Here is a 20,999-nt window from a genome sequence, read left to right on the forward strand (position 1 = left end):
CAGAGAGAGAGGGAGACACAGAATCGGAAACAGGCTCCAGGCTCCGAGCCATTAGCCCAGAGCCTGACGCGGGGCTCGAACTCACGGACCGCGAGATCGTCGCGGGGCTCGAACTCACGGACCGCGAGATCGTGACCTGGCTGAAGTCGGACGCTTAACCGACTGCGCCACCCAGGCGCCCCATGGGGGCAGTTTTAATCCCAGAAGCAATTTAAAGTTTGGTGGAGGCCTCACAGGAGTTTAGAGCCTGTGTCCCATGAACTCAATTATATACATTGTAGACAACACTATGTAAATCTTAACTCTCACTACAAAGAAATGTTCCTTAGATTAGAAATTCCCGTCCTGTCCTTGCTGACCTTCCTGGAAGTAGAGGAGATAACTAAGGTCTGACTATGCTTTTACCACAATGGTATCTGTTAGAGGGGGCTCTGCACTTGTCTTTGCAGGACTAAGTGTCCAAACAAGAGATGAAAGCTTGCCTAGACCCTCGCAGACACACTGGGCATCCACATGCTCCAGTAGCTGACCTTCGCTGCGGTCATCCAGCACTCATCCTGGGCTGATCAGCTCTAGCCCTTGCCCTCAAAGACAGGAAACATGTACCACAAGCCAGCACCAGGCGCTAGAAATGACAAGGATGGCACCTCTGATCTCCAGAAACTCCCAGTGACAGCTACAGTTTGAGAGATGATTGCCAAGTGCCCCTAAGCTGTATGGGAGCCCAGAACAGGCAAACGTCAGAAGAAGGAGGTCAGAGCAGCTTAGGTCCCAACTAGGAAGCAATTCTTCCTGCCCCCCTGCCATACTATAGTATAGCAGGGAATAAGGATTGTGGATTGAAGCAGAGGACATGAGGGCAGAAGAGAGCTCTAGGGTTGGTGAGGAAACAGCAGAGTCTACCCTTAGAAGCAGCTCTGGAGTCACAGCCCAGGCAGCTAACTAGCATTTTGCTAAGAGCTTCTGTTTAGTTGGAAATCTTTGGTGACAAGAAACAAGAGAACCCTTCAGGTCACCTCCACTGGAGTCCAGGAGGTGAGAATCAGGCAGTATGGAACGTGGCCATGCCTGCTCGGCAGGGCCTGAGAACAGGAATTTTCCCATATAAGTGGATAAGAGGGAAGGCAGGGAGGAGGTAAGGAGCCTTGGATTAAAGCCTAATCTCTATCAAAAGCAACTGACAAAGACTGGTCTTAAAAGAGAAGGAGGGTGATTTGCTAATAAGAGACGCTGGGAACTAATTTTTCCTTGAGAAGAAGATGGAAGTTGGTATCAGTTTGTTGTATACTTTTGTCACCCACGTGGGCATCATGTAGTCATCACGGTCCACGTTATCACAGGGGAAATGCACAAAGATCTCATTATAGAGTGTGGGTTCGGCTCCTCTCCACCAATGCTTTTGTCATTTTCATAAAGACTGAAGAAAAGAAGTCCTGGAGCCCCCTGGTTGGGGACCTCTACGACCCACAGACCACTGCAGGCTTCTGGCTGGAGACTAGCATGTTGGGACTTTCTCTTAAGGAAAGGTTTCAGCCCTCTGAGCCCTCACTTGAGACCCTCTATAGAAGCCTACCAGCCACATGGCACATCTCTGAGTCCAAGGAGTGCAGGGGGACAAGAGAAAGTTAAAAGGTAGGTGGGGAGAGACATCTGTGTATCTTCTTTAGTACCTGCATGCCGATTACATTTTTAGGCACTGCAGACAAATACATTGGGAACTAGAGGGTCCACCTCGAGACTGCTCCCAACCTTGGCACTCTCACTTTTGGAGGTGTCGACCCATATCATGTCAAAATGCACCTGTATCCCACTTTATGTGTAATTTTGTGGTAAATTTGAAGTTATTTTTCTACTTCTGTTATTAGAATTACTTGGCATACAAGTGACTCAATTTACAATTCTATGGTTTCTCAACAGTAAGCATAAAAACTCTGGAGTGTTTGCAAAACTAAGGTAACTAACTGCATACACATTGTTTTAAAATAAGATTCATGAATACAGTACATTCATTTATCCATTACTGAGGTTAACATAATATTCCCTTTTTTGGGCACACAAATAAACAACTATTAAGTTTTTAAAGGATTTCTGTTTGTTTGTCTTGTAGTTAAGAGCCAACAGGTTTTCCAGCCCTCAAACATCTTTGTACTTAGAAAACACCCCATGGCCCGACTACTGCACCCTCATGCCCGGCGGGGGGGGGGGGGGGGGAAAAACCCCCCTGCTGACTCTCTGCTTAGGAGTAAAGACATTTGGGGGTGCCTGGGTGGCTCAGTCAGTTGAGTGACTGACTTCAGCTGAGGTCATGATCTCACGGTTTGGGAGTTCAAGCCCCGCGTCGGGCTCTGTGCTGACAGCTCAGAGCCTGGAGCCTGCTTTGGATTCTGTGTCTCCCTCTCTCTCTCTCTCTGCCCCTCCCCCACTCATGCTCTGTCTCTCTCTGTCTCAGAAATAAATAAACATAAAAAAATTTTTAAAAAAAGGAGTAAAGACATTTGTACAGTAAGTACAAATTAAGATCTGTTTATAGAAGTAAAAAGTAAGGAATTTAACTTAGCAAATCATTGAACAAATGGAATTTCCAAGTTACTTTCCTCGGGAGCCAGGGTGCAGGAGACACCTGGGAACACAGGCCCATCACACACAACTCATGCACCAGTACTGAGATTTGATAATTGTTTTCTGTTGTGGGTAAGCTTTCCCAGGAAGTTGACTCTGGTGGGGAGATTTTCATGCAGGATGTTGACTGGAGAGTGCTCTTAAGATCAATACCTGTGAGGTGGAGGTGAAGGAAGCAGGACAGTGCAGAGGAAGAACTTGAACTGCCACGTAACTCTCATGGGCCAAGGGCAAGCCAGTGCAGCAACTAACTGAATGTTGTTTGCCACCAGTACTCCCCGTGGCTAGGGTAACAGGAGCCAAAGCCCCTAAGGGAGAGAGAGGAGGGGTCTGGGCAGTACACTCGCCACACCACCCACTGTACGCTCTTAACCAGTACTTCTCACGGCTTAACACGCACATGAATCTCCTGAGGGATCTTGTTAACATGTAGATTCCAATTCAGTTAAGTCTGGAATGGGCCCCTTCCGCATGTCTAATAAGCTCCCAGGTGCTGCTAACACTGCTGCTCCGTGGACCACACTATGAGCAGCATGGCTCTGAATTCAATTTGCCCCTCACCTAGCATCACTTTGCATTGACTTTCTCAAGTGAATCAGAGTGTGTGGGTTACAACATATCCCAGCATCACTGGGTGAAGCGTTTCTGAGCCACCAGGTACCTCACCGCGGTCTTAACATCCTTGTTCCTCAGACTATAGATGATGGGGTTGAGCATAGGAGTTAAAAGTCCATAGAAGAGGGAGATGAGCTTGTCTGAAAGGTCCTGCTTATCTGCCCCCAGGGGGTCCTTGGATTTGGGCTTCCCATACATGAACAGGATGGTTCCGTAGAAGACGACCACGACTGTGAGGTGGGCAGAGCAGGTGGAGAAGGCCTTTTTCCTCCCTTCAGCTGAGGGGATCCTCAGGATGGTGGTGAGGATGAAGATGTAGGAGACAAAGATGAACAGAACTGGGACCCCCAGGAAGATCACATTGGCCACCCCCATACTGATCACATTGATGGAGATGTCAGCACAGGCCAACTTCAGGACAGCCAGGATCTCACAGATGAAGTGGTTGATGACATTGTCCCCACAGAAGGGTAATTGTACTGCAAGAGAGATCTGCACCAAGGAGTTGGCTCCACCAGCCACCCAGGAGCTGATAGCCATGGGCACATAGACAGCCTTGCTCATGACCACAGGGTACCTAAGGGAGTTACAGATGGCCACATAGCGATCAAATGCCATCATGCCCAGAAGCACACACTCTGTGGCTCCCATGGCAAAGGAGAGGAACATCTGCATGGCACAGCCTGAGAAGGAGATGGTTTTCCTGGGAGTGAGGAAGCCGTCCAGGACTAGAGGAACTGAAGAGGTTGTGTAGCAGATGTCTAGGAAGGAGAGGTTCCCCAGGAAGAAGTACATGGGCGTGTGCAGGCGGGAGTCAAGGATGGTCACCAGGATGAGGACCCCATTGCCCAGCAGGATCACCAGATACATAGACAGGATGAGTACAAAGAACGTTTTCTCTAGTTTTGGATGGGCAGAGAGGCCAAGCAAAACAAATTCTGTCACAGCAGATTGGTTGGATGCTTCCATTTCAAACTCTCTCCTTTATCCCTAAAAATACTGAAGGCAGAAATTCTTGTTGGTTTTTTTGATGGCTTGCTTGAGTCAGTACATGGGATCACAGCATCATGTCCCTAAAATTATAAACAAACTTAATCTATATATGGGATTCAACTACAAAACCAAGTAATCTCAAGTAAGTCTGTGTAGCAGTCAAAAGCATCTAGAGCAGAACTTGGAAATCTAATGAAATTTAATGAAATAAAAAAGACATTTTGATATTAACATACCTAAAGCAAAAATTGTGTGTCTGCATATGCTGTGTGTCTTCCACACTTTCCAGGGAAACAGGAGCCTCTGACTAATTCTGTCTCTCTCATACAATTGGGACCACAAGCTATCCTAGCTCAGCGACAGAGGCCATTGAGTCATGTTGCCCATTTCTCTGGCTCTAGTTCTTCTTTGCCCAGGAAATTTCTAATATAATTGGACTCCCCATACAAACAGTTTTATAGGAAGAGAATGTGCTGGCTTGCAAACATAAAGTTACTTATATTTGTAACCGTTTTATTTCTTATACAGTATGTGGTTTACACTTCAGTATCTTCTGAGTTTAGTTGGTATGAATCAATTTATCTGATCCTGGCCCTCTTCTCTGAATAATCTGACCCAATTGAATTTCTGGAACCTATAACATGGAGCACTCACCAAAATCTCCCGTAACCACAGCTCACCTGTCTGCACCTCCGTGGCTCTGGACCTTGGGCCCAAGGAATATAATCATAGCTGACAGAGCCCATTCATAATACACACCCCCAGCCTAGGTTGAGTGGGGTCTTGAGTCATGTGCCATCCAGTGCCATTGAGATGCTTTGGAGACATCATCACATGTAAATCTACTCAGCTTGCCAGAATATTCAGTGCCACACTGTAGATCATCAGTTTTTCTGCCAAAGAGATTAGGAACACCAGATGTGATCAGGCCCTGTAGCAGAGTGCCTAAAACAGCATGGAGTGACCTGACTGCTGGTTAAAAATACAGATTGCTGAGTCCTACATTTGCAGATGATCTTGGAGATCCATTTTTTTGTTTGCATAGTTTTTAAATAAATGTTTCTCATATATTTCTGATCCACACCAGTCTTGGGAATCACTGACCTCTAAAGGTGGGGAGGGGTGCCTGAGGGGCTCAGTCAGTTAAGCGCCCGACTCACAGTTTGTGAGTTCAAGCCTTGCGTCAGGCTCTGTGCTGACAGTTCAAAGCCTGGAGCCTGCTTCAGATTCTGTGTGTGTCTCTCTCTCTGCCCCTCCTCCTCTCACACTCTGGCTTTCTCTCAAAAATAAACAGATATTAAAAAAATTTTTTTAAGGTGGGGAAACTGAGGTCTGGAGAGAGGTTTGTGACTTGCACATGGCCCCAAAGAAAGGGTACTTTCTTCTAATTGGTAATGATACAGTGCCCAAAAGAAGTTATCTCGGGATATGTGGAATGAAGAGAGAGAGAATCATTTTTAGAGAAAAGCTCTTTTAGTACCAGGAAGTGCAGAATTTGAAGCTTGGCAGAACCTTCAGATATTAAACCAATCCAGTCCCCTTCCCTAACCCACCTGTTACAGTGATCCTCTCCTCAGGAAGTAATTTCTCTGCCTCTGCAGAACATTTGAACAACATGGGGGCTCGCATCCTCCCATATTATTGTCAATATATATCAATATATTGTTGATTGCTTTTTTTCTAACTTCTTCCTTCCTCCACGGGCCCAAAGACTCCTCTGGGCTCATGCAAAACAGACCTGCTCCCTTGTCATAGCAGCAGGCTTCAGAGCTTTAGAAATAGTTGTCTTGTCCCCCAGCCCAGTTTTTCCCTCCCTGCCTCACCCTGCACTCTCTTTTCAGCCTCTTTTCTTCCCTCCCAACTGGTGAAGAGCTGGCCATAAACATCACCTGGAACTTACCCAGCGTGGGGTGACATCTAGGCTGGGCCTGTTGCTCACAGGAAGGGAAGCCACTGGAGGGGGGAGGCTGCCAGTTTACAGGAGCAAGGCGAAATGACTGTTTCTGTTGTCATCTGTCCATCTGGATGCTACCAAGCCATAACCAAGCAGGCCATACAGGCCTTATCTCTCAGAGCTGCTCCAGCAACAGGTAGATGCACATTTGTAATATGGGCACATACTCTTTAACTATTGTCTGACTTCCTGGTGTCTCTAAATGACCCTAGGTATAGAGGGGTCCAAAGTACAGCCACAGGTCAAAGCCCATAGAAGCTACAGCTACTCACGGTGCCTTTGCCAGACCTTGGGGCTTAGTAAGACGAGACAAAGGTTAACTGTCGAGGATGAGGATCGGCCAGGAACCTCAGCCCAGGCAAGGCTGCACCCCAGGGTGAGTTGGTGAGCCATGCAGCTATTAGACCCAACATCCTCTTCTCTGGGCTCCACACTTTCTCCAGGGGGCCCCTTGATGACTCTCTCAGGAATTAATGCTGGGTTGCTTTGGGGCCAGGCCCTATCCCAGAAGCAATTTAAAGTTTGGTGAGAGGCTCAGAATTTAGACTTCAATCCCATAGACCCAATTAGGCAATGTTGTGAAGTCTACCCAATGCTGCCCTCTCACTACAAGGAAGTCTCAGCTTAGAACATCCTCTGGCCAGGTAATCAGAGTTCCCCTGGGTTTTGATCATGATAATCGGTTCAAGATGGTTCTGACATTGTCCCCAGAGAGCCTAGAAGGAAAAAGAACTGGGCCTCAGTGACTCAAATATTCCTGGGAACTTTGGGCCAGATAGATTCCCTGCCCGTCAGCCATCTCCTCCCCTCCATTTCATGACCCAGCGTTCTCTCTCTCTCTCTCTCTCTCTCACTTGTTCTCACTAACCTGCCCACCACTCTGAACAATCGCTATAACCATGTCAAGTACCAAAATGCCAAGTACCAGAGAGCAGGAGCGGGGGACATGATGACCAGAAACGGGCCTTTGCCTTCAGAGAATGGCAGGCACCGCAGGAATATCTAGAGAGCAAGGCATGGCTGACAGGGCCACAGAGTTTTCCAGGAGGCTGTGCACAGGAGGAGCGCGTAGAACTAGCCCAGGATGAAGATAACAGGGATGGGGGAGAGAGGGACAGAAGGAGACATTTAGAAGGAAGAAATGGTGGGATTTAGAGACAGATCTGGGGTGAGAGGTGCAGGAGAGAGAAGAACCAACAGTGGTTAAAATACCGGATGATTACGGAGGAGAGGCTGTCCGGGCTGGTAGGGGTAGGGTGGCTGCAGGGTTGTTTCTGATGTTTCACGCTACAGTTTTGGTATATCTTTAGTGCCCAGCTCATTGGTTACTAGCAATAAGGATATGACTAAGAAATCGTGTCTGTGACTGAGGAGGTTATGGCCTGTTGGATTTGTTATATTTGAGATAATGGTGAGATGTCGATATTAATGAGTTACCGTTAATTTATAACTTTTCTAAATCTCGTCTTACCTAAGCTTCCCCAGGATCCCTTGAGGTAGGTATGAGGGATACTTGGATGTGAGCAGGTAGAGGAACCCTCCATCTCTGGGCCAGAGCACCTTGCATTCGTGATGTCTGACATCTTTGCCCTCTGCTCTCTAAGTGCTAGGAGCCTTTCCTCCTTCACTCTTGGCTTCCTCAGGGTGAGGGGATGTTTCAGAGTTTGTGGGGGAACAGCGGTGCAGGCAGGCCTCGTGGTCGGACAGGTGTTGGAATGTCAACCTGAGTGGCTCCCGCTGGCCCCTCTGTGGCAGAGCTCTGTGTCCCCCAACTCCAGGGCTCTGCCACACTGGGGACTCCGATGTGCCTCACGGACTCCAGCTGGGACTAAATACCCCCTACTCTCTTCCCTCTGACTCGACTTGAGCTACCACAAGCCTAGCTTCCCACAGCCTTCTCTGTGTTACTGTGGTTTCTCCTTCCTCTCTTTCCTTCCTTATACCAGCTGCTATGTCCTGGTGTTTGAGTTCAAGCTCCTGAGAGACAGATCTAAGGGGTTTGGTTAGTCATCAGGCAGTATAGGCTATCACGGAGTTCACACGTTAACTGCCCCTAAGACAGGTGTCTGCCTGGTCTAGTCAGGTGAGTCCTGGGGCCATGGTGCTTCACGGTACAAAGCATGGAAACAACATAAGAGGAAAGAGAACATAGGTATAACCAGTAAGTGAGGCTTCCTGGAATGAAGCAGCGAATCAGGCAAATGCTGTTTGGATAATCCAGCATTCAGACTTCAGAAATTACACACTTGTGTCTGTCTCCACTTAGTGCTCGCTGCATGGAGTGGTCTCCTCTCCATGAAGAGGCAAAGCTTTGGTCCTCTCATGGAGACAGGTTCTCCCTCCGCCTCCTCCCTTTACCATCTTCCGAGAAGTTCTGTTTCTCCGACCTTATACCACTCGACTCCAATCCCAGTTTTTATCTCAAAACGGTGGTGGTTCTTTTCTGCCTTCACAGAGAATGTGCTAGAATGATTCCTGACAATCTCAAAGTGTTTTGGGCAAGGTTGAAAAGTTTTGGCTGGGGATCTGGTCACAGATCTAGTGAATTCCATGGGATGTCGTGTCCACATTTGTCCTCAGGAAGCCACAATTAACAGACGCCTCTCTAGGAGATGCTGGGGCTACTGGGGTTCAGTCTACCCCTTCGGTCAGCTCCACTCATTTTTGGCAAGCTCACATTTACACACACACACAAACGCATGGAATAAGGATATTTCTGACACACAAAGCTCTGTCTTGGCCAGCTAAAACTCAAATATCCCCTGGCTGGTCTGTCTGGGGCTTCCCTAGGCAGTGAGGAGAAATGAAGAGCAACATTTTCAGAACCACTTCAAATCTCAATCACACACTGAGTTAGTAAGATCTAGCCTAGTGCTACTCAAGTGTGACTACAGGCAGCACTGGCATCACCTGGGAACTTGTTAATAATGCAGATTCCTGGGCACCTCCTTGGACCTACAGAATCAATCTCTGGTGGTGGGTCCACATGTGTGCCTCTGTTTGTGTATGTGTATGTGTTTTCCTAATCTCTCTTTTTTAAATTTTTTAATATTCATTTATTTTTGAGAGAGAGAGAGAGAGAGAGAGAGAGAGAGAGTGGGGGAGGGGCAGGGGGTGTGTGGGGTGTGGCGTGGGGGGGGGGGGCACAGAATTGGAAGCAGGCTCCAGGCTGTCAGCACAGAGCCTGACGCGGGGCTCGAACTCACAAACAGTGAGCCCATGACCTGAGCAAAAGTCAGATGCCCAACTGGCTGAGCCACCCAGGTGCCCCTTCTAATCTCTTTTTTTACATTTTTAAAAAATGTTTATTTAGTTTTGAGAGAGAGAGAGAGAGACTGAGTGCAAGTAGGGGTGGGGCAGAGAAACAGGGAGACACAGAATTCCAACTAGGCTCCAGGCTCTGAGCTGTCAGTTGCAGAGCCCGACGTGGGGCTTGAAATCATGGACCACAAGATCATGACCTGAGCCAGAAGCCAGAAGTCAGAAACTTAACTGACTGAGTCACCCAGGCGCCCCCTTTTTAACATTTATTTTTGAGAGAGAGAGAGAGCGTGAGCGGGTCAGAGGGGAGGGGCAGAGACTTAACCAACTGAGTCACCCAGGCGTCCCTCTGATTCTGTTTTAACAGGTCCTCTGGATTCTCCTGCATACTAATGTCTGAGAAGCACCCGTCTATCTAGACTTTTCCTAGGATTGGAATTCTGGTTATTCCTTTTAAGCAATCGAACCGGAGAGAGGTATTTTTTATGAATGGTCAGAGCAGCTGCTGCAATTCCTCTGCCCTGGAGTCAGCTGCGCTTTCGGTCTCCTTGGCCCTTAACTCCTGACCCTTGACCCTTGACTGTTCACACCCCTGCTGCCCTCCTCTGGGTCACTTTCTCTGGGGTCTTTCTGTCCTCAGGATCCACTTTCTCAGAGCGTCTGCGCACTAGAGTGAGTGGGACCCTCGCGGCCCAGAGGTCAGGGAGGTCCTGGAAATACCATGAACTCATTTTGCAGAGACTGCAGCAGTCTCTTACGGTAGTACGGCTGGAATTGGATCCAGACACGGCAAAGCAATGCCAGCCACTCTAGGTATTTAGTCCACGAGTGTCCTGCACACATATCTCCCTCATCTCTCCCAAACACACTTTACCCCCAAATGAATTCATCTTCTCCCCTAAAACCAGCAACTTGGTCAGTGAACTTCAGTGGTGCTGCCATCATCCACCCATTATCTGAGCGACAGATGTTGACTCTGCCCTCTTTCCTGCCTGCTCTATGCAACCAAACTCTAGTATTGTATTTTGCAAACATTCCTTGAATCTCCATGTTCACCGCCCCTCAATCCCTTCCTAGTTAATGTCCTTATCTTCACTTGCCTTCAGTGTTTCCCTCTCTTTTTCATTCTGTCCTCCTGCGCCCTGTATCCCTCCACATTGTGCTCAGAAGGATCAACCTCAAATGCAAATCTGACCCTGCCAGATCTTCACTTAAAATCCCTAAGTGCCTCGGGACGCCTGGGTAGCTCAGTCGGTAAAGCGGTGGACTCTTGATCTCTGCTCTGATCTTGATCTCAGGGTTGTGAGTTCAAGCCCCGTGTTGGGCTCCACACTGGGCATGAAATCTACTTTAAAAAAAGATCCCTAAGTGCCTCAGTAGCCCCTACGGGAGAAAGTTAGGACTTTCCTCAGCATGCCCCCAAAGACAAACCAGAGTCCAGTCCTGCCTTCCTCCCCATCAGCAGCACCTGCCTCGTATGCGCCTACAATACTGCATGGCTGGTCGCTCCCCACTCTGGGGGCTCTTTCTCGTTTCTGTGTCTTTCTTTATGCAGCTTCTTCTGCCTGGGACGATTCCCACTCCCCTTTGTCAGGTCAACTGTCACTCACTCATTCTAGTGGTATGCTGGTAAATGTTTAACAACCAGATCTCCAGGTCAAAAAGCTCCTGGTCTGGAGCATTTGCTGATTTCTGTGTTGTAAACACTCCCACGATGGCCAATTTCAGGCAACCAACAAAGTCACTGAATGGGAGTTGGGAGGAGATGCACACATTTGGCGAGTCAGTTCCAGCACACGATGGGCTTTGGATCATCTGCTCCAGGAAGTCTGGCCCCTGCCTCCCTCTGGACTCTCACCAGGAGCTGGGCATTCTCCCTCTCCCGCGCCACCTACCTCGTTTGGTCATTTTCTTTTCATGTTCCTCTCTTGCCACTAGAGGGCGCAATCCAGAAGGCAGAGACCGCGGTTACTCTGTACATTTCTGCTTCCAGGCAGGGCACACTCAATGATTGTTGGCTGAGTAAAGGAATGTACCCATTCTCTGGACCCATCCCTGTTGTTGGCCACATTCTGTCAGTGACTTTCAAGAGGTTTTAGAGCACATGCACAAATGAAAGAAAGCTGAAAGGACGGTGATTTAAATGGATGCTGGGTGAGGACTGAGGAAGAACACAGCAGGTTGCTTAATCCTATGAGTTGAAAATTTAGAGGGAAAGTATAAGTCTTCCAGTCAGGCTCCTAAAAACCACTGCCAAAGCACAGACTTAGGGTGATGGTGCTTGGCCACCGCACAGCAGAAGAGACTTGGGATCTGAATGAGTCCTGGAATCACTGCCCAGTAGGCTGTTGGACCCTATTAATGGAGTTATGATGTTCAGGGGAAAGAAGGGAGACAGGAAAGAAGGGAGGAGGGGTGGGAAGGAAAAAGGAAGCAGGCAGCAAACTCCCTTCTGTGCCTTCAGCATAATTGGATCTTGGGGATGTTATCCCAGAAGAATACAAAATTTCTAGACTGAGTATAACTCACTTTCCAAACTTTAAATGACTTCAGGGACTAAAATGATCCCAAAGAACAGACTGTAATTTAAATTATCTTCTAAAGGCGATGGCCAGTCCTTTGGAAATTGTGCCCTGAGTGCATGAGGCAGGTGGAGGGGAAAGGACTGACTGGACATTTCACCTGCCTTGTCACATGTTCTGAACTCACCCTGGTACTTCAGACCCAGTGTTGCTATTTCTTACATGTGGCCTCTTCCCAACCCTCAGGAAACAAACGGATCATTTGTGTTCACCATGTTTCTGATCCAGGTAAGTGCAGGTTTTGATCATACCAAAATTTTCATTAGCAAGCTTCATTTCTGCCCTCAGACTTGATTGTAACAGAATAGAGGCTCAAGAGGGAGAGAAGCCCCTTCGTTGGTATGGTGTTATTCCCATGAAGTCAAATAGACCCCACAAGTTGCAAAATTTTGTAAGAGAGATCATCTGTTCTCACCCCACTTTGTGCGGAGGGAATAGGGCTTGCCCAGGACCTCACAGCTCATAGTCTTGTGTCCACATTCAGGTGTCCCTTCTTGATTAAAACCAGGGTGGGGGAGGACTCTTCTTCTGTAGTTAATGATTCAAAGGACAGTAATAATCACGAGCCACGTTTCTGGATCTGGTGATGATGGCATGAAGGGAATATTTTCTTCACACAATCCGGGTTCTTGGGAGAGGACTGGTCAACTCAGGCTGGGACTGATTTACTGCCCCAGCACATATGTCACAAGTAGTAGTGTGTCCTGGGCATCCGAGCCATCCCCATGCTGGGAGCCATTCTCAGTACTGAGTGGCCTTGTAGTCAATTCCTGGATGGTACCTTTGCTTCAAAGAGATATATCAGTGTTTTTAAGATGCTGGCAGAAAAAGGGAGATTGTTGTTTATCTTCATGCTAAAGCTAAGGGATTTGTAGATATTTGGAGGGCTGGCACATGGAAGAGGGATTAAGGTTGCAAAGGAGCAGATTTCAGCTCAGTATCCAAGGAGAAACTTCAAAGGGAACGATCGTCATCAGGAAGCCCAGAGTCCCACATCACTCAGGCCATCAAGCACAGGCTGGAGGACCAGGAAGAAGGTGGTAGGGCTATCTGCACTGGAAAGGGAGCATATTGCTAAATAGATCCTAAAGCCCATCGTCAGTAGTGTTGGCGTGATTATTGTGGTTGTTGCTGCTGTAATTACTTGTTTGCATGACTATTTGCATATCTACTTCCCCCGCTAGATTTTGAGCTCTTTCTTTGAGGTCATGGGCTCTGCCTTTCATTGTTGTGTTCCCACCACCTAGGATTATGCCTGCCCCCAAAGCAGGTGCTCAATAAATGTGTCAGCCTGAACTGAATTTTGATGGCACTTATTCGGTCACAGCTACAATGTTAAGAACCACTGGAGGAGTGTCTCTGAGCTCCCCAGGTAGATGTGCCCCTGCATAATCAAGGAAGGGCCTCGATTGCTGAGAGAACTTGGCAAGATGGATGCCTGGGAAGTTCATGAATATTTTAGATATGGGGCACATAGAACTGAATGCCCAACACCCTCAGTGTTGCCTACAAGTAGGGTTTTTTTTTAATTGGTTCAGAATAAATCCCAGCTTGGGGAGCTCTCAGAAGTCTGAGGAGAGAGTCAAGCTTTCCAGAAAGAAGAGCTGACAGAGTGGGATGTGGGGCTTTGTGAACAGTCTCGGGGAGAAGCCAGTGCCTCTGGTGCAGGCAGCTGGAGAATGAAGAAAAGAAGGGATATGCAGTCTGAACTCTCCGTCAGTGTGGCCACTGCGTGCAAGGGGCCCATTTGCTGCCCCAAATGTACAAAAGCATCGACAAGATATTAAGACCATGGCACTGTGGTCTGAGCTAATTCTCTCAAAAGGTGACAGCAGGGCAGAGGAGCCGGTGGCTCTCATTTGCCCCAGGAAGAGGGATGCTCGATTTCCTGGTTTTTTCCTATTGGTTTTAATTTATGTTGTCTTGTCTCCTGCATGCCTTCTTCTTCTTCTTCTTCTTTTTTTTAATGTGTGCCAGATGTTGTATTTGCAAAATTCTTTGTGGGAGTGATTCAGAAGACTGGGGTGACGTTACTTCCCTTCAGCCTGCATTTATATTTGCTTCTGATATTTGGAAGCACCAAAAATCTGGGACCACCTCGATCCAATTTCAGGGAAGATCCAATTTTGGGGGAAGATTTGAAGCTGAGCTACAGCACCTGTAAACAAATGCTTCCCTCTGATTTACTCCTGTGGTCCTGCCCTTTGGGATCCCCTGCCAAAGGGAGGAGGTTTCGGTAGAGGCCCTTCACGGTGAGCCGTGGACTTCAAAACCTGGTCCCCTCCTTCAGGAGGCTGGAAGTAGTGCTTCTTAGCCTCTCAGTAGCCACCTCCAGACGCTGCACATGCCTCGGCTGAAACATAGCCTCAAATGCTGGACTTCTCTGAATCCCTGTTCTTTCCCAGAACCATGACCCTGTGGCTCTTTGTTGTTTTACAGCCTCGCTCATGCTTAACACAGTGTTTTATATAGTTGTCTAGGTTTTTTTTTTTAAGTTTATTTATTTATTCTGAGAGAGAGCACGTGTGTGTGAGCTGGAGAGGGGCAGAGAGAGAATCCCAAGCAGGCTTGGCACTGTCAGTGCAGAGCCCGATGAAGGGCTTGATCCTATGAATTAAATTTGAGATCACGACCTGAGCCAAAATCAAGAGTTGGATGCTTAACCGACTGAGTCACCAGGTGCCCTTAGCTTTTTTTTTTTTTTAATTGTCATATGCCGGAGAGTTAGTCCAAATTATCTCTTCATTCTTACTAGAAGCAGAAGTTAAATACTCTTCTCTACTACGTTTTTCCTAGAATTCTATAAAGATGACCAAATTGTCAGAGCTATTTTCCAGTTGATCAGCGGGGTTGGGATTTTTGCCCTGCTGCCCAGACGCTTTTGGAGTCAGAGCTGAAATTGACTTCAGAGAGTTCCTGCAGGTGACAGAGGAGATGTACGATGGACAGGTTCAATCAGACCTCCCCTGTGGTGGGGTTCATTCTCCTGGGACTCTCAGCCCATCCAAGGCTGGAGAAAACATTCTTTGTGCTCATTCTACTGATGTACCTGGTGATCCTGCTGGGCAATGGGGTCCTCATCCTGGTGACCATCCTTGACTCCCGCCTGCACACGCCCATGTACTTCTTCCTGGGGAACCTCTCCTTCCTGGACATCTGCTACACAACCTCCTCTGTCCCCCTCATTCTCGACAGCTTCCTGACCCCCAGGAAAACCATCTCTTTCTCAGCCTGTTTTGGGCAGATGTTTCTCTCTTTTGCCATGGGAGCTACAGAGTGTGTCCTTCTGGGCATGATGGCATTTGATCGCTATGTGGCCATCTGTAACCCCCTGAGATACTCTATGGTCATGAACAAGGCTATATACATACCCATGGCTGCTGGCTCCTGGGCAGCTGGTATCACCAACTCTGTAGTTCAGACATCCCAGGCTATGAGGCTGCCCTTCTGTGGGGACAATGTCATCAATCACTTCACCTGTGAGATCCTGGCTGTCCTGAAGTTGGCCTGTGCTGACATTTCTATGAATGTGATCAGCATGGTTGTGGCTAATGTGATCTTCCTGGGGGTCCCAGTTCTGTTCATTTTTGTCTCCTATGTATTCATCATTGCTACCATCCTGAGGATCCCCTCAGCTGAGGGGAAGAAAAAGGCCTTCTCCACCTGCTCTGCCCACCTCACAGTTGTGGTCATCTTCTATGGAACCATCCTCTTCATGTATGGGAAGCCCAAATCCAGGGACCCCCTGGGGGAAGATAAGCAAGACCTTTCAGATAAGCTCACCTCCCTTTTCTATGGGGTGGTGACCCCCATGCTCAACCCCATCATCTACAGCCTAAGGAACAAGGATGTGAAGGCTGCTGTGAAGAACCTGGTACATCAATAATACCTGATTGAGTGACTATCAAAGAATTCCAGACTGCCAGAATGCAAGACCTCCAAACTCCTCATTGTGTTCATGGGAAAATGGTAACCCAAAGTAGAGAAGGGAGTTTTGTAAGGTCCATGTTGTAGACCATGCGACTAAGGCTAAAAAGTAAACTGGTTCTCTATCTACTCACCCACCCACCCATTGTTCCATTGACTAATGGAAGCTTCTATCTATGAACCTAGAAGGAAAGAACCTTCACAGTTCTAGAAATGTTGGCTAGTTTTTGGCTTTGTGCACAACCACAGTGACATGTCAGAGCTGTTTTATGCTAGTGAAATCTTAGATTCTCTGCCACCAGAAGCTGGTGCATATCTGTGAAGCCTCATTGGTGTGTGCAAAATTAAGAGATAGACACAGAATCTGGTTTTAGTAGAACTGGGCTCTTGGAATATGCTGTGAGGCCCTATGTAGAATTGTTCATCACTGTACATGTTTTGATATTATCCTAGAGGCCTGTGTTCAGTAAGAATAACATGAAAAATAAAATTTGTACCATTGGCTGATAGCACCATTGGCAAGAATTCACCATAAGTCTTGGCCCCAGTAAAAAAGGGCTCTTACCTTCAGTATGGAACACTCTGAGGAAGCACAGAGAGATGTCTGCACTCCGCTACCCATACCCCAGGTCTAATCACACACTGGTACAGTCCTACATGGCTGGGAGTCAGCAGGTCTCAATCTCTTGTTGCCCACACAAACTATATGACTCACAGCATCAAACACCATGGGGGTGCCCAGACAATAAGGAGGTCCAAAAAATGTTTTGGGGAAAGCAAAGGGTTATAATAATCCTCAGTTGCATGGCTATCATCAGCCATTAGTAAGAGTTGCTCTACATTGGTTATGGCACAGGTATGATGGGCTGTGGAGCTACAGGTTTGGACACTTTGGGTTGCAGCCCTAACAGCATGGAGGTTGGAGGTCATTTTAGGTGGGAGATCTTCAACTGTACAGAAGACAGAATTCTACTCACCCTGGTTTAAGACTACTGTGGATTTATCCAAAAGTAGGGCCAACCTCAGGCAAAGTTAATCAGGCTCTAGCTCCTTTGCTCTGAGATTCTCTTGACTCTTCACTCTTCCATGTGTCAGCTTTGTTCTCAGGCTGACTCTTCTCATGGTCACAAGATGGCTGCTGTAGTCCTGGACCTGCATTTTCCACATTCATTTATGGGATAGAAACCACTGGTGCCTACAACCCGAGAATGAGTGTCCTGAAGTTTGCTCTGACCCAACCAATGGATGCAAACTGCAAACCAATCACAGTGGCAGGTGAGATAAGATTATGCAGATTATCTTAGACCAGCAGCCCCTGCTCTGAAACAGAACAGTGGGGTCAGTCTAACCTAAGTCTATGGCTGCTACACAAAGGAAAATCTGGAGTTGTTAAGAAAGTGGTAGAGGGGCCATGGACCCTGGAAGAGCAGCTGACAAATGTCCACCATTTTCTGGGCTCTATGTGAGGCTTATTCTGGGAAACCCCTAGGAGGGTAGAATGCCTCTTATTGAATGTTGAAGCAGAATATTCCCAGCCTAGCCAAGTGTATGCTCAATGTCAGACTAAATCTGATTAAAGAAAATGAATACAAGAATATTCCTGTACATCTGAGTTTTTGTCCTAGATTCACATCTGTCCCTGATATGTTTGTGTCATGTCTTAACTCTGCACCTGAGAAGTCCTCCTGATGGTCTGCCCTTTGAGGTGAATCTTACTCCTCCTTGGCTTTGCAATCTTATAATTTTTCTACTTTTAGTTTTCCTTTGCCCCATTTTCTCACCTGTTTGGCCTTGGGTGTAGTTTGGGGCTATCTCAGTCCTTTGTGGGATGATGCCAGGCATATATTGAAAGACCAACAAGCAAACAAAACAACAAATAGGCAAGCAAACAAGTAAACAAACAAAACCCAGATGAACTAATGACAAAACATGACAGTGGGAGGGACAGTGGTCTGGCTGTTGGAGAAGCAGCCCCTCCCAGCTCTTTTCTCTGGGCCTTGCTGTCTCTCTCCCCAGCTGTGCGTTAATTTGGGACTGGATGGCCTTGAGGTCCTTCCAAAGCTGACCTTCCAAGGTAGTGATTTTAACCCCAGGCTACAAGCATGAGACTAGGGATGGTGAAATGCCATTTTGTGAAAGTCACCTTCCAGTATCATGGCCCCTAGGGCATACTTGCCCTGTGCTGCTTCCTCAACCCCTAGTCCCCTGTGTTTATTATATGTGGCACACGACACATACAGGAGATGGTGATTATCAGTATTTCCACATATGTACTTAGATTTCCCTGAACATAAGCCCCTGTGATCAGATCTCAGGTCCTTTGTCATGGACACTCCCAAAGGTACATCTGTGCTATTTGCAATTGCACTTGAAAGAGTCTGCTCTTTCCCAGATTCTGGGTGGTGGCAGAGGTTCCTTTCATGGAGTATTGCATATAAAATACCAACACTGCCTGCAGAGATTAGGACTTCTGGTGGGCTTTCTCACAGGAGAGAGGAAAGAGAACAGCAGTCTCTACTGAACTTCTCTTTGGGGTTGGGGACAGTGAGCGGGGATACTGTGGAACCTCTCTCCTTGGAAATCTGTAAAATGAGGATCCTACTCTCGTTGAATGGACCACAGTCCTACCCTCCTCACCACCAGAGGTGAGCAGGGATGCCAGCAAGTAGAGGAAAGTGGTTGCACCCCAGGAGAGGATGGGCAAGGGGACGCAGGGAGAGTCCGGGGCCCTGTGTTGGTGTCTCTGTTGATCTCTCATTCTCCATGCTGTCCGCCTCTGCATTTTCCTTTGTTTCGTGATCTCCACTTCATCTGACTCACTGCGTTAACAATGTGGTCAGAGCAAGTCTTACTAACAGTTAATAAGAGGGATGGAATTGAGCATTATTATAACCCTTTGTTCCCCCACCCCATTTAAAACATTTTCCTTATAGTCTGGGAACAGAATGTTCTGGCTCAGCCAGCCCCAACTCTATAAAAACTTCTGCTCATGAATTCTAGGTGATTTCCCTAATCAACTCAAATACATTCTTAGGGGGAAAAATGAGAAAAATTTTACTGGAGCCTACGCAAGTGAATATTTGTTCGTATAACTAAAAGAGCAAAACTAAACAGATGGAGATGAAAGTTCACTGAAGAGTCAGTGGCTCACAGCTGGTACTGGCTGTAGACTCAGGAACCATTAAGATTCCCAAGGGACCCTCTGAGGCCCAGGGCTGGTTCTGTTTGCTCCCAATTAAGGCTGATGCTTTGTTCCCCTGGGGCTTAACTCCAGGAACCTGAGTGTTGTGGAAAGTCCATTAGTATCCCAAATGGAATCATTACAACAGCTGCTGCTAGCACTCCCAAAGAAAATGAGAGAGCAGTTGAAAGAGCAACCGGGTAGGAAGGATGGAGAGGTGGGCATGGAGGCTGTTCAGGTCAGCACACCCTGGGGCTGAGCCATCCTGCCAGGCCCCTCCAGAGGTGCTGTGAGCCCAGGCCAGGGAGCCTGAGACCTGCCTTCCAATTCTGCTTCCATTCACCACTGGTGAGTTTCTTTCCCTCTCTGGGCCTCAGTTTCTTTGCCTGTTAAATGCGAGTGTATCCTCCCATCCCTCTCACTAGACAATGCATGAGAAAACACCTAGGGAGAGCCCAGAGGGCTCACAACCTGTCACTCATGGATTAGGGGTCCCCTCTGGGTTCCCCCCTCCACAGTTCATGGGCTATGGCTCCCAATTCCCAAGGCCACTTCGGGCACTGTTTGAAGGAGGCTTGGGTGGCTGATGTGTGGCCCTGGCTACCTGTGCCTGCTGCAAACCTGCCATCTGGTGGACATTCCTGCAAGCCTCGGGGATCAGTGCTTCTGGAATCTTAACGTGCTCAAGAGTCACCTAGGGCTGTTGTGAAGATGCAGATTTGGATTGAGTCTGAGGTGGGACCCAAGACTCTACATCTCTGAAACGTTCCTGGGTGCCTATGCTGCTGCTCTGCGGGCCACACTTTGCATAGCGGCCCTCAGAGACGTGGGATCGGGACCAAGGGAGTGAAGGAAGAGGCAGGGAAGCAGCTCCCTCATAGAGGTCTCCTGACATGCGCCAAGTCCTTTGGCCTCAGCCACCGACTCTGGTCTCTCCAGTGCCAAGAGCAGCAGTTGCCCTGTGACCTCACTTCTCTTATGGATCTAAGAATTGGTGATATATCAGTTTGTTCAGCTTTTTACTTGTCAACAGAGTGTTGACGGCCAAGCTTCTTACACGTGAGACCAGAAACTAGCCATTCCCCATTTCAAATAGCTCCAAAGTGCAGTCAAGTGCAAACAGATATACAACGTGGTCAAGGGCAGAACAAGAGGCATAAATACAACAGAGGAAGAAATACATACCAACTTTTGCAGAAGACACAGTTATTATATTTCTAAAAATTAACCAGAAAGCTATTAGCAGTAATATGAGTTCAGAAAAGGTAAGGAGATAGAAATAGCTTCTCAAAAATCAATTGTATTCCTACATACCATCAATATACAAAAGGGAAAAAAAACAAGAATGTGCTATTTGCAATAGTAACAAATATCAAATGATTGGAAACAAACATAATTCCAAACATGACAGAGTTAAGAAAAAAAAAATTATGAGTGTTTTGGGAGTACAGAGGAAGACAAGGTGATTGACCAGGAATAACTCTAGGGAGAAGCAAGAGAGAAGAAATACATTAAAAATGACCTTAATTTTGAGGGTGGAAGCTCTCAAATTGTATCAACAGGAGACTCTCTTTAATATGTATACCCTGGGCTCTACCTCCAAATATTTCCATTTCTCTACATGTGGGTAAGGCCAATTGGAAAGCTGGGCTCAGAAATGTAGTTATTTAGTGTTTTTAAGTCCCTCAAAGACTCCACTGAGCTACATAAATTGTTAGCGAAGAACAACTGAACAATACAAAGATGTTTTGAAGGAAACAATGTTAGATTCTTCCTACCAGATTTGAACTTCTTACAAAGTAACAATTACTGGGATAGAGGGAAGATGGCGGCGTAGGAGGACGCTGGGCTCACCGCGCGTCCTGCC

General features: G+C 47.4%; 2 protein-coding genes across 2 annotated transcripts; one reads left to right on the plus strand and one right to left on the minus strand.

The window, feature by feature from the left end:
• Positions 1 to 3,213: 3,213 nt before the first annotated feature.
• On the minus strand, positions 3,214 to 4,203 carry LOC125934641 (olfactory receptor 13C7-like). The gene has a single exon (XM_049648508.1). It carries the CDS (start codon positions 4,201 to 4,203, stop codon positions 3,247 to 3,249), a length of 957 nt encoding a protein of 318 aa, XP_049504465.1. The 3' UTR covers positions 3,214 to 3,246.
• Positions 4,204 to 14,959: 10,756 nt separating this feature from the next.
• On the plus strand, positions 14,960 to 15,910 carry LOC125935448 (olfactory receptor 13C7-like). The gene has a single exon (XM_049649495.1). It carries the CDS (start codon positions 14,966 to 14,968, stop codon positions 15,908 to 15,910), a length of 945 nt encoding a protein of 314 aa, XP_049505452.1. The 5' UTR covers positions 14,960 to 14,965.
• Positions 15,911 to 20,999: the final 5,089 nt, after the last annotated feature.

Source organism: Panthera uncia, chromosome D4 (genome assembly GCF_023721935.1).
Source record: "Panthera uncia isolate 11264 chromosome D4, Puncia_PCG_1.0, whole genome shotgun sequence".
Taxonomy (NCBI): Eukaryota; Metazoa; Chordata; class Mammalia; order Carnivora; family Felidae; genus Panthera; species Panthera uncia.

Excerpts from the sequence above, each read along its gene's own strand:
- LOC125934641 (XM_049648508.1), bottom strand. The coding sequence starts at position 4,203 with ATGGAAGCATCCAACCAATCTGCTGTGACAGAATTTGTTTTGCTTGGC.
- LOC125935448 (XM_049649495.1), top strand. The coding sequence starts at position 14,966 with ATGGACAGGTTCAATCAGACCTCCCCTGTGGTGGGGTTCATTCTCCTG.